Genomic DNA, 12,312 nt, shown 5'->3' on the forward strand with positions numbered 1-12,312 from the left:
TGGAGACATTTCTAGAGAACCAGTTGTCTACAGAATGTTAGTACATTTATTTGGAGCTATCTCTTCACCCAGTTGCTCAAATGCAGCACTTAGACAAACAGCTATCGATCAAACACTGTTTGACGCAGATATTGCAGACAGAATTATGAAGAGTTTTTATGTGGATGACTACCTATCATCAGTTGCTAATGAAGCTAAGGCCATTTCACTTATCCATAATGCACACACTTTGTGTCTTCTCGGAGGATTCAGACTGACAAAATGGATTAGTAACAATCATGCGGTGTTAGAATCTGTACCTGTTGATGAACGAGCCAAGGATGTCAAAAACCTGAATTTGTCTTGTGAAGATATCCCTTCTGAACGTGCATTGGGTGTGTATTGGACAGTTGAGTCAGATACTTTTGGATTTAAAATGCAGATCAAGGACAAGCCACATACAAGAAGAGGTCTGCTATCTGTCATCAGCTCTGTATATGATCCACTGGGATTCGCTGCTCCATTTATTTTGAAAGCCAAACCTCTGCAACAGAATCTCTGTCGTCAAGGAAACAGCTGGGATGAACTAATACCCGAAGATTGTCAACTTAGTTGGATACAGTGGCTGGATTGCCTTCCACAACTAGAAACTATGTCTATACCAAGATGTTACAAACCATCAGAATTCAGAGATGTAACATGGTGTGAGTTACATATGTTTTCAGATGCCTGTGAATATGGATATGGGGTAGTAGCGTACATTCGGCTCTGTAATGGGAAGAATGAATCACATTGTACACTTATCACTCCAAAATCACGTGTCGCTCCTTTGAAGAAGATGACTATACCAAGACTGGAACTTACTGCAGCAACTGTGGCAGTCCGTCTAAGCACACAGATACTTGCCGACATAGATTACTCGTTTGACAGAGTATGGTTTTGGACAGACAGTATGGCTGTTTTACGCTACGTAACCAACGAAACAGCACGATTCCACACTTTTGTCGCCAATCGAATTACAGTGATCAGAGAAGGTTCCAAGAAAGAACAGTGGAGGTACATTGATTCACAACGAAATCCAGCAGATGCAGCATCAAGAGGTTTGAATATGAAACAATTCCTTAAAGCAGACTACTGGATTCATGGTCCACAGTTTCTGTGGAATTTAGAGGCTCAATTTCATTAAGTGCGGATGATGCTGAAGTGAAGAAAAAGAAGCCTGTACATGCTACTATTGTCAAAAAGTCACAAGATGCCATGACAAAGCTTTTGAACTACTATTCAAGTTGGGCCAAACTGAAAAGGGCTACAGCTTGCCTTCTACTTGTAAGAAGTTATCTCCATCACTGTGTGAGAAAGAAAAAGTTGAAAAGTTCAAACACAGTTGGAAACAAAATGGGTTGGAATGGGATGCAGTCCTTGCCTTTGACACCAGAATTGATTAATGAAGCAGAAAAATCATTGATCAGCTACATACAGCATCAGCATTTCTCAAGCGAGATAGAAGCACTAAGGTCATCACAACATGGGCGGTGTAAATCTGTCAAAAGATCAAGTGCTATATACAAGTTAGACCCTATCATCATTGATGGTATTCTTAGAGTTGGAGGTCGTCTTGATCATGCAGATATTTCCTATGATGCAAAGCACCCTATTTTGTTGCCCAGAGAGGATACCGTTGTGCTGGATCCATCATTAAGAGACTGTTATCCAAATGTGTGATTTGTAGAAGGTATAGAGCACAAGAAGGAAACCAAAAGATGGCAAATCTACCCGACGACCGACTGACTCCTGAAGAGCCACCCTTTACTCGGGTTGGCATGGACTTCTTTGGACCATTCTATGTCAAGCGAGGTCGATCACTTGTCAAACGATATGGAGTACTCTTTACTTGCTTATCGATATGGGCAATTCACCTCGAGGTAGCGTGTACCCTCGACACAAGTTCTTGTATTAATGCCATCAGGAGATTTGTTGCCAGAAGAGGTATGCCGAAAGTTATTCGATCAGATAATGGCACAAATTTAGTAGGGTGTGAAAAAGAGCTTCGAGAATCAATTAATTCATGGAATCATGAACAGATCTGCAAAGAGCTCTTGCAGAAACACATTAGCTGGAAGTTCAATCCTCCCCTGGGATCTCACCATGGAGGTGTGTGGGAACGTTTGATACGCTCAGTGAGAAAGGTACTCTGTTCCTTACTACATACTCAAGTAGTCCATTTGGATGATGAAGCATTGCAAACTTTATTTTGTGAAGTTGAGGCTATATTGAATGGCAGACCGATTACAGAGTTATCGTCTGATCCAAATGACCTGACACTTCTTACACCAAGCCATCTATTACTACATACAGCTGGAGAAGTCTTACCCCCGGGCATGTTTCACAAGGATGACAATATTGCGAGACGAAAGTGGCGTCAAGTACAGTATATGCCGATATCTTTTGGGGAAGATGGGTCAAGGAGTACTTGCCATTGCTTCAAGAAAGGCGAAAGTGGTTAGTACCAAAGAAAAATGTATGTGTTGGGGATATTGTCCTTCTTATGGATTCCTCACCAAGAAATATGTGGGCTATGGGCAAAGTAGTGGATAACAAAGGCTTTGTTCGCAGTGTTAAAGTGAGAACCAAGTCGTCAGAACTGGTTCGTCCCATTGATAAGCTGTGCTTACTGTTGGAAGCAGACTGTGAATTGAAGGCATAGGTCATTGTGACATTGTGGTGACCTTTTCAACTTATCTCAAAGTGGACATTTGCTTAGAATCGACTTCCCTAGTGCAATTGCTGTCTGTTGTTGCAATCCTGTGATTGTCGGTAAACATTTGGTTACCAAGGTAACAAAGTGTCTTCGAATGAGACACAATATTGACTGAGTGAACATTTCATATGGAAATATTTCTCCAAGATTCATTGTGTTCATATTTGTAATTGGTATGATTTAATCATCCCAATTAGGGGGCCAGTGTGTTACGGCCAAAATGATAAAATTATTATTTGGTATTTATGTGTTCCAGATAGATTGTCGGAGAATTGCTATGATTAACCCTAGTTCAAATAGCAGTGATTTATTGTCAAGTTTGTTGTTTAGTGGGTTGCAATTTTCGTGGTTACAAAGGGGGATAACTGCTGGTAGGTTTTATTTTGGAAGTATGTCGCTGGCCTGCCTGCCATCATTGCCATGTGGGTTATTCTTTTGGAAGAATAGATGGTCTACAAACGGTATGAATTACTTTATTAGCAGTCTTTGCTTAGAAGCATTTTGTGTAAGTATTATTAACTTATAAGCAGCACTTTCTATAGTATTCAGTCACGTTATTTAGATTTTGCAACAGGTTGTTTTGCGAGAGCTTTTCAAACTTATTATTTAACAGTAAATGCTTATTTGTAGAAATATTGGTTATATGACTTGACTGACATGTTTCGGTTCTCCAGAATTTCAAAGTTGTAGACTTTGTAAAAATATATCTTTATTGGTGAAGTTTGTTACATAAAGTTGTAATAGTACCACAATGTAAAATAACATTATGTCATGCTATATTTTCTTATTTATTGCAGTCAATCTGTCACAAGTGAGACTTCAACACGCTATGAAATATATGAACTGAACCGTGTTTATAAACTTTCACTACAGTCTTCAGTCTTGCTTGTTTTCTGAATTGGCGATAGGGCCTATAGATCTATCTACTATAGAGAAGAACATATATCATATTGTTGTTTGAGGTTAAAGTTATTGTCGAGACAGATATCAGACTGTTGTTTGAGGTTCAAGTTCTTAGAGAGACATATATCATACTGTTGTTTGAGGTTCTGGTTATCAGAACGGCATATATCATACTGTTATTTGAGGTTCAAGTTCTTAGAGATGCATATATCATACTGTCGTTTGAGGTTCAAGTTATTAAAGAGTCGTGCTTCATACTGTTGTTTGAGGTTCTGGTTATTAGAAAGGCATATATCATACTGTTGTTTGAGGTTCAAGTTATTAGAGATGCATATATCATACTGTTGTTTGAGGTTCAAGTTATTAAAAAGCCGTGCTTCATACTGTTGTTTGAGGTTCGATTATTTGAGAATCGTGCTTCATTCTGTTGTTTGAGGTTCAAGTTATATATTGCAAGAAGTAATATCACATCCATCTTGATTTTAAGGGAATGGTTTCGTTTTTATGTGCAACTCGTCAGGATGGTGATGTTTCTGTTATTATGGTTGTGTTTGTGTTTGTTATTTCACACGAGTCATTCAAGCTTAGTTTTGTCTGTCTGCCTGTCTGCATATTATTGGCATAATAAAACACATCTTTGTTTATCAAGACTCTGGAGTGTGAGTTTATCGCCGCTTAAAACAGTATTCCAGTTACATCACAGTGTGTTAGCTTAAAGTGGGAGGAAAGTCCGAAGTGATTCAGGTCTTGGATGTTAAACACCCCCTCTCCCTTCGTCGACAACCCCCATATCCCCAAACAGACATCCGACCCCGGAAATGAAGAAGATGACTCCTTAAACGGGGTTCGCAAATATGCCAAAATTCATTATGAACGCACATGTGTCTTGGAGAGTTTCATTGTATCTGAATCGCCGCGCAACTTGCATAAACCGTAGCGTATTGATAGATACCTACCTGAAACATCGACTGCAATACCAGACAGCCCTATGCGATCAGGGTTAGTTTGATGGACCCTATCGATATTCCCATCACAATCCACTCTGAAGATGGCGGTAACGAAATATGCCGTTGTGAAATACACATACCTACAAATGAAAATCATCAACTACTGACATGCATCGTCAAAGCTTTATGCCAACAATAAAGGCTTAACCCCCCCCCCCCCCCCCCCCCCACACACACACACACATATATATATATATATATATATATATATATATATATATATATATATATATATATATATATATATGATGACAAATGGTGAAATGTTGAGGAGTGTCATTCATCCGTCAGCATGTAGCTACGTCCGAAGAATGCATCCATCCGCTAGCTTATAACTCAGGCTGAAGAACTCATTCATTCGTAAGCTTATGCTTAAGTCTGAAGAACTCATCCATCCGTTAGCTTATACCTCAGGCTGAAGAATTCATTCATCCGTAAGCTTATACTTAAGTCTGAAGACCTCATCCATCCGTTAGCTTTTACCTCAGGCTGAAGAACTCATTCATCTGTAAGCCTTTACTTAAGACTGAAGAATGCATCCATCCGCAAGCTTATACCTAAATCTGAAGAACTCATCCATCCGTTAGCTTATACTTAGTCTGAAGAACTCATCCATCAATTAGCTTATACTTAAGTCTAAAGAACTCATCCATCCGTTAGCTTATAGCTAAGTCTGAAGAGCTCATTGATCCATTAGCTTATAGCTAAGTCTAAAGAACTCATCCATCAATTAGCTTATACTTAAGTCTGACGAACTCATCCATCAGTTAGCTTGTAGCTAGGTCTGAAGAATGCATCCATCAGTGAGCCTTTACCCCAGGCTGAAGAACTCATTCATCCGTAAGCTTATACTTAGTCTGAAGAACTCATCCATCAATTAGCTTATACTTAAGTCTAAAGAACTCATCCATACGTTAGCTTATAGTTAAGTCTGAAGAGCTCATTGATACATTAGCTTATAGCTAAGTCTGAAGAACTCATCCATCAATTAGCTTATACTTAAGTCTGACGAACTCATCCATCAGTTTGCTTGTAGCTAGGTCTGAAGAATGCATCCATCAGTGAGCTTATACCTTAATCTGAAGAACTCAACCATCCGTTAGCTTGTAGCTAGGTCTGAAGAATGCATCCATCAGTGAGCTTATACCTTAATCTGAAGAACTCAACCATCCGTTAGCTTGTAGCTAGGTCTGAAGAACTCATTGATCCATAAGCTTATATTTCAGTCTGACGAACTCATTCATCCGTAAGCTTATACTTAAGTCTGAAGAACTCATCCATCCGTGAGCTTATACTTAAGTCTGAAGAATGCATCCATCCGCAAGCTTATATTTCAGTCTAAAGAAATCATCCACCCGTAAGCTTATACTTAAGTCTGAAGAGCTCATTCATCCGCATGCTTATACTTAAGTCTGAAGAACTCATCCACCTTTGAGCTTTTAGCTGGGTCTGAAGAACTCACCCGTCTGTTGGGTTAAAGCTAAGTCTGAAGAACTCACCCGTCTGTTGGGTTAAAGCTAAGTCTGAAGAACTCACCCATCTGTTGGGTTAAAGCTAAATCTGAAGAACTCACCCATCTGTTGGGTTAAAGCTAAATCTGAAGAACTCACCCATCTGTTGGGTTAAAGCTAAGTCTGAAGAACTCACCCGTCTGTTGGGTTAAAGCTAAGTCTGAAGAACTCACCCGTCTGTTGGGTTAAACTAAGTCTGAAGAACTCACCCATCTGTTGGGTTAAAGCTAAGTCTGAAGAACTCATCTGAGAAGACCGAGTTGATCACCGTGGTCACCCCGTTGTCGTACTTGTATAAATTTCCAGATGCAAACATATACTTGTTGGCCGAAATGACAGCTAGTCCGAAAACGGAGACTCCCCCTGCAATCAACCACGGATAAATACATTAAGTCTGGGCATAGGTCATGAGAAGTGATATGGTTGACAGTGATGAGTGAATACGACTTACGCCGCCTTTATGGGCCATCTACGTGACGAACGAACGCTACCACACGCCCTCACAGGGGGCTGACTTTGTCGATGCATGCCATCATATCCAAATTACGTATACTCCATATAAAAGATCGTTATATGGTCAAAGAGCAGCCTTGGATGAGGACTCCTTCCGAGTATGATAACTTGTAAAAGAATAATTTTATAACTCAAACCCTTTCGCATTCTATAAACCATACCAACAACGATTCTTTTCTGTTCATTATGGTGGCTTTGTCTATAAGGTCACGTCTAACTTAAGCTAGTTGCTGCTATATTTTCGAAACATGTCTTGAGTTCCCTTTGTTTCCCCCTTACTCTAGCAATAACCAATTCGTATATATATTTCCCAGGCTGTAATGAGCATTGGCATGAAATATGAAAATGAATTATTTACGACATGTCTCCATAAATACCTTTTAATGAGTTTTAGTCTGAAAAAAACATCTCTAAAACAATTGACAAACTTTGACAAACCTTTTGCACTCGCTTAAAAAGTTTGTTTTCCTTGTAAATCTAGTCCTTATCATCGATACTTACAAGGTTCTTGTTTTACGAACTACAACTTACTGTCGTCCAGAACCATCGGGTCAGAACCATCAGGAAGATTGGAATAGACACTCCCTGAGGTCACGGAGTAGATGATACGACCGATAGCATCGTCATAGTCCACTTTTAACACGGCAGCCTGGTTTATACTTGTCACTGTACCAGTCGAGTCCTCCACTGAGATATCCTGTCTGTTATTACTATTCCAGATCACCGACTTAGGTCCATCTGAATTATGGATTGAAAATTTAAATTGTTTGGTTGGTTGGTTGGTTGTTTAACGCCGCACTCAGCAATATTCCAGCTATATGACGGGGGTCTGTAAATAATCGAGTCTGGACCAGACAATCCAGTGATTAATATCATGAGCATCGATCCATGCATCAGCCAAGTCAGCGAGCCTGACCACCCGATCCCGTTAGTCGCCTTTTACGACAAGCATAGTCACCTTTTACGGCAAGTAGGGGTTGCTGAAGACCTATTCTACGGGTCTTAAATTGTTTGGTAGGATGGGGGTGGAGGTAAGGGTGAGCGGTGTGTGTGTGTGTGTGTGTGTGTGTGTGTGTGTGTGTGTGTGTGTGTGTGTGTGTGTGTCTGTGTGTCTGTGTGTGTGTGTCTGTGTGTGTGTCTGTGTCTGTGTGTGTGTCTGTGTGTGTGTGTGTCTGTGTGCATGGTCAGAAATGGTACACGCCAATTTCGTAGAAGTACTTTACTTTTGACGGCGTTGGTACAAGTAAACCATTTGAGGATTCGAATATGGACGATGTAGGGAATTGGTTTGAAACACATTGGGACACTTCAGCATACGCCGAACTCAAGCCGAGACGGCGCGCCAGTCCTTAGAGGAGCTGGGGTAACCATTTCCGGTGGACCCACCTGCGCCGTGTGCTTGCCAAGTCTCACGGGGAGATGGTGCTCCTGACTCAACCCAAGCAGAAAAGTTGCAGGGCTGGGATTCCTGGCGTTTGAGTTTTAAGAAGGCTCGGCAGAATATTCCATACATTCTTTCTAGTCACTGAAGCTCATTCGCTTGGAGCTCTTCCTACCAGTGACACATAGATATATTAATCAAAGTATGTAATATTAACTAGTGTTTTAGAAATTACGTTGTGTCTGTTTTAATATTGGCTAGCATATGGTACAGCCACTGGTGTCCAAAGTGATCACATAAATCCTGCTGAAGCAAAAGTAATGTTAGTCCCCATGATCTCCAGTGATGTGGTCTAACTTTGGTTGCTGGTGGTTTATATCCTATTTCTAATTGATATCATTATTCTATGAACTTAATGGTGTTTTAACTTTAATCTGGTTTGTTTTATTGTTTAATTGTGATATTTACCCTTCCATTTTACTGTCCTTTCTTGACAGGAATTTAGAAATTATTATCTTGTTCTCATCGCGAAATGGCTGCAATATTGCCGATGAGATGTAAAATTTAAACTCACTCACTCACGCTTGGAGCTAGTGGTATTGAAATTGTCGATTATTGTGTGAAAGGACCGCTTCTCGTCAGCTCAGTTGCCCGATTCTGCTGTATTTTGTATTATGTTGTATAAAATTCCAAAGACGTGCGTGAGTGTTTTCGTCGTACGTTTATGCGTGCGTGTTCTTTGGAACCTGTCGTTGTTGTTTGCATCTATATTTTAAGCATGTTATTTGTCACTGTCCAACGGTTTGGGAGGTGAAAATGGATTGAGGATTGAGTTTGATCAGGTATCAATATGTTGAGGTACATCACCAGTTTCAGCTTCAACTTCTAAATGTCTTCTTTTTGGACGATTCGAAGCAGACAATTGTAGGGATTAAAGGAAAACATTTCAGCACCCATGCTCCCCACCAACGATGTCAACAAGGACAGTGTATAATTGCATCAGATCTCCAGCATGCAAACACCAGGGATACAGGACTGTTATACCCCAGCAAATATGTAGAACAGATACATTTGCTGGCTCTGTTCATAACAATAAAAAGGCGACTATTCTTGTCGTAAAAGGCGACTATGCTTGTCGTAAAAGGCGACTATGCTTGTCGTAAAAGGCGACTATTCTTGTCGTAAAAGGCGACTATGCTTGTCGTTAAAGGCGACTAACGGGATCGGGTGGTCAGGCTCTCTGGCTTGGTTGATGCATGTCATCGATCCCAATTGCGTGGATCGATGCTCATGATACACACAACAAATAAAGAGGTCTTGACTGAGAATGTTAGCCCAGGACAGGGGGACATTCGTAGGATTGACTGAGAATGAGGAGGAGGTTCCTATCCTACTTTAAAACCGTCTAATTACAAGAAATACCAGAAATAATAAGAGGACATCGGACTACCTTATGGTTATATACAATACAGTGCGTTGCTGTATACAAGACATACTACCCCTGAAGATTCCGGGGTAGAAAAGGTCTTCAGCAACCAATGCTTTCCATAAAAGGTGACTATGCTTGTCGTAAAAGGCGACTAACAGGATCGTCTGTCAGGCTCGCTGACTTGGTTGATGCATGTCATCGATCCCAAATGCGTTGTTTGATGGTCATGATGTCAATCACTGGATTGTCTGGTCCAGACTCGATTATTTACAGACCGCCGTCATATAGCTGGAATATTGCTGAGTGCGGCGTTAAACAACAAACCAACCAACCAACCAATCATAACAATAAAGTAGAGACATATAGAATACAGCATGCATGTTACAGATGTTTTCTGTAATCATTTTAATTCAAAACAAGGGGAATCATTTAGGCCCAGTAGGGGAGTTAGCTGAGTCCAGAGGGATTGTTTTGAGCCTGGCTAGGGGAGCCATGTGAGCCTTGGCCTATACGACTTTAGCGTCAAATTTAGAGGGAGTCGTTTGAGCCTACTACACCGGCTCGGTGCCCTCGACCACCGGACTACCTTCCTCAGCCAACACAGGGATGCGACCCACGGCAAACGGGTCGCCTCTTACGACCAGCAATGGGGTGCTGGGGACACATTCTATTCTACCCTGAGTCCCCATGGTGTATTTTAAAGTAAAGTAAGTAAGTATGTCCAGCAATATCATGGCGGGGTTCACGTGATATCAAAGGTCAACTTACCACGACATGAGTCAATGTTGTCCCGGATGGTCTTAAAGCTGCCCATAAGCTCATCAAGGTCCTTAGAGAACTCCCTCATCACAATACGTCGAATACAATGTGGACAGCTGTCATCTGCAAAATAGAAACATTAACATTCAACATAATTGCTTTTTGTTTGTTTGTTTGTTTGCTTATTTGAGCAATAATTATGACTTATCACAGATATGTATTTAAAATTAGTACGTTACGATGTGCTACCTTTGAGCGATCAAAAATGGGCAGGACGCTCAATGGTCGCCTAAACCCAGAAAATCATGTTTCTATGTAACTGCTCCAGCAGTTGTTCAGCAGTAACTGCTCGAGTTGTTCAACGTCTGCAACCACACTGAAACACTGCAGGTACAAGCCCTCTATTTATAGGCAGGCTGAGGGGGCACTACAGGTAGATCAGAGGAGGCAGAAAAGAGGCAGAAGCATTGTCATGGTGTCTCAAGGGTTGCCGTGGTCGCCGAATGGAGGCATGATGGTCGCCAAAGTCATGGTTCAATGCACGCTGTTGATCGCCCAAAAGAGGCAGAAGCGTCGCCCATGATTGGCAGGAAAATATTTCGGCAGAACGCATCTGTTACCTGGCGACCATTTAGCGGCCACTGTGCCTTCATTCTGCAACAGCGGCAATGCTTGTGCCTCCCTTCTGCCGCCTTTGACCTACCTTTGTGCAACCAACCTCCTCGGCAACCTTTGTGCGACTGTTTTGAACATGTTCAAAAATCGACGGCGACCATGGCGATGCCTGAACCTCCTGTGTACTACATTTGAACGACCTAGGCAACCATTCTGCCTCCTTTGAGCCTCCAACGACGAACTGGCAAATTTTATGGTCGCACACGAGAGGCACAAAGGTCGCCATCCTGTGTAAAGGACCCATTAGCCGAAAAAGTTTGGTCCTAACCGACCCAACATCTACAAGTTCGGAAGCTTGTAGAAATCATTCAGAAGAAATTAACAGTCCTTTCTCTGAATTCAGGCTGCCAACAAAGAGAAGGAAATATCGCAACCCCGACACAAGTGTGCTCAGTCAAACAATGAACTTACGACCGGCAGAAAACAACTCCAGTTGAGTATGCCGATGCTGTATCTCAACAGTGTTGGCCTGTAAAACTTGTTTGAAGATGTATGTAGACCGTAATCATTAAATATGCTAATTAAATCCAGAATCATATAATTATTTTTAATAGAAGCCGTATCCTAATTTGTTCTTGCACTGTATCATATAGTGTATTTCATCTGTATATGTGTAATGTGTATATGTATAAATGACTACACTTATACCGCATATTCTGCAACAGACTATAATTAATCACCTTATTATTGTCTCTCCATTTACCATGGCTGACTGCACTAATACCGTTTTAACAGTGGACACCGGTTACAGTATACATAGAGGTTTTTTGTTCAAAAAGTAATATGCAGGAAATTATATATAACAATTCACCGTGTAGTGAATATAAATATAGTGATGTAAATATCTTCTACAATTAACAATACATGTATGTAATAAAATACAAAACTCTCTGCCGGAATGTTTCGTGGAAATCATTCCATCAAGTGAAAATGACTGCGTGACTAGACGAATCAACTATTTATACCCGATAAAAGAAACTGCCTTATTTTAGAAACAGTGCTATAATATGACATTTGAAATTTCTAACTCGCAGATACATTAGAGACAGTGACTACATGTACGTAATCCGTATCAATCAAAGGTGTAAAAACTGAAAATCATATCTGTCGGAGACCAATCAAGTTGCCAAGTTTTATTAATTACTTTATTTATTACAATGCAAATACTTTAGTGATACATTTTTCAGAGGAGAGGGCATACACACAAGTATATTGCTTCCGTGTGTGAATGCAGGTTATACTTGGCATCTCAGTTCTCAGCTTCATACCGGTTGTATAACTGAATTTGTATATGGAACCATGCGTACAGCATGACAATTACTTGCTAGTCGTCAGTCTACAACACACATAACACGGTCCAACGCTTTTGGGCACCGCTTTTGCAAGTTTTGCAAATT

At 40.7% G+C, this 12,312-nt stretch overlaps 1 protein-coding gene across 1 annotated transcript in view; it reads right to left on the minus strand.

Moving 5' to 3' along the window:
- LOC139460866 (uncharacterized) overlaps positions 1–12,312 on the minus strand; it is a 41,056-nt gene that overhangs the window by 9,699 nt on the left and 19,045 nt on the right. Inside the window, exons 2-5 of the mRNA XM_071242344.1 lie at positions 10,250–10,363; positions 7,203–7,409; positions 6,368–6,515; positions 4,597–4,727 (exon numbers count right to left, since the gene is read on the minus strand). Of these exons, the coding sequence (XP_071098445.1) occupies positions 4,597–4,727; positions 6,368–6,515; positions 7,203–7,409; positions 10,250–10,363 (600 nt within the window). The remainder of the gene's footprint in view (positions 1–4,596; positions 4,728–6,367; positions 6,516–7,202; positions 7,410–10,249; positions 10,364–12,312) is intronic.

Source organism: Haliotis cracherodii, unplaced genomic scaffold (assembly GCF_022045235.1).
Source record: "Haliotis cracherodii isolate W230 unplaced genomic scaffold, xgHalCrac1.p SCAF_14, whole genome shotgun sequence".
NCBI lineage: Eukaryota > Metazoa > Mollusca > Gastropoda > Lepetellida > Haliotidae > Haliotis > Haliotis cracherodii.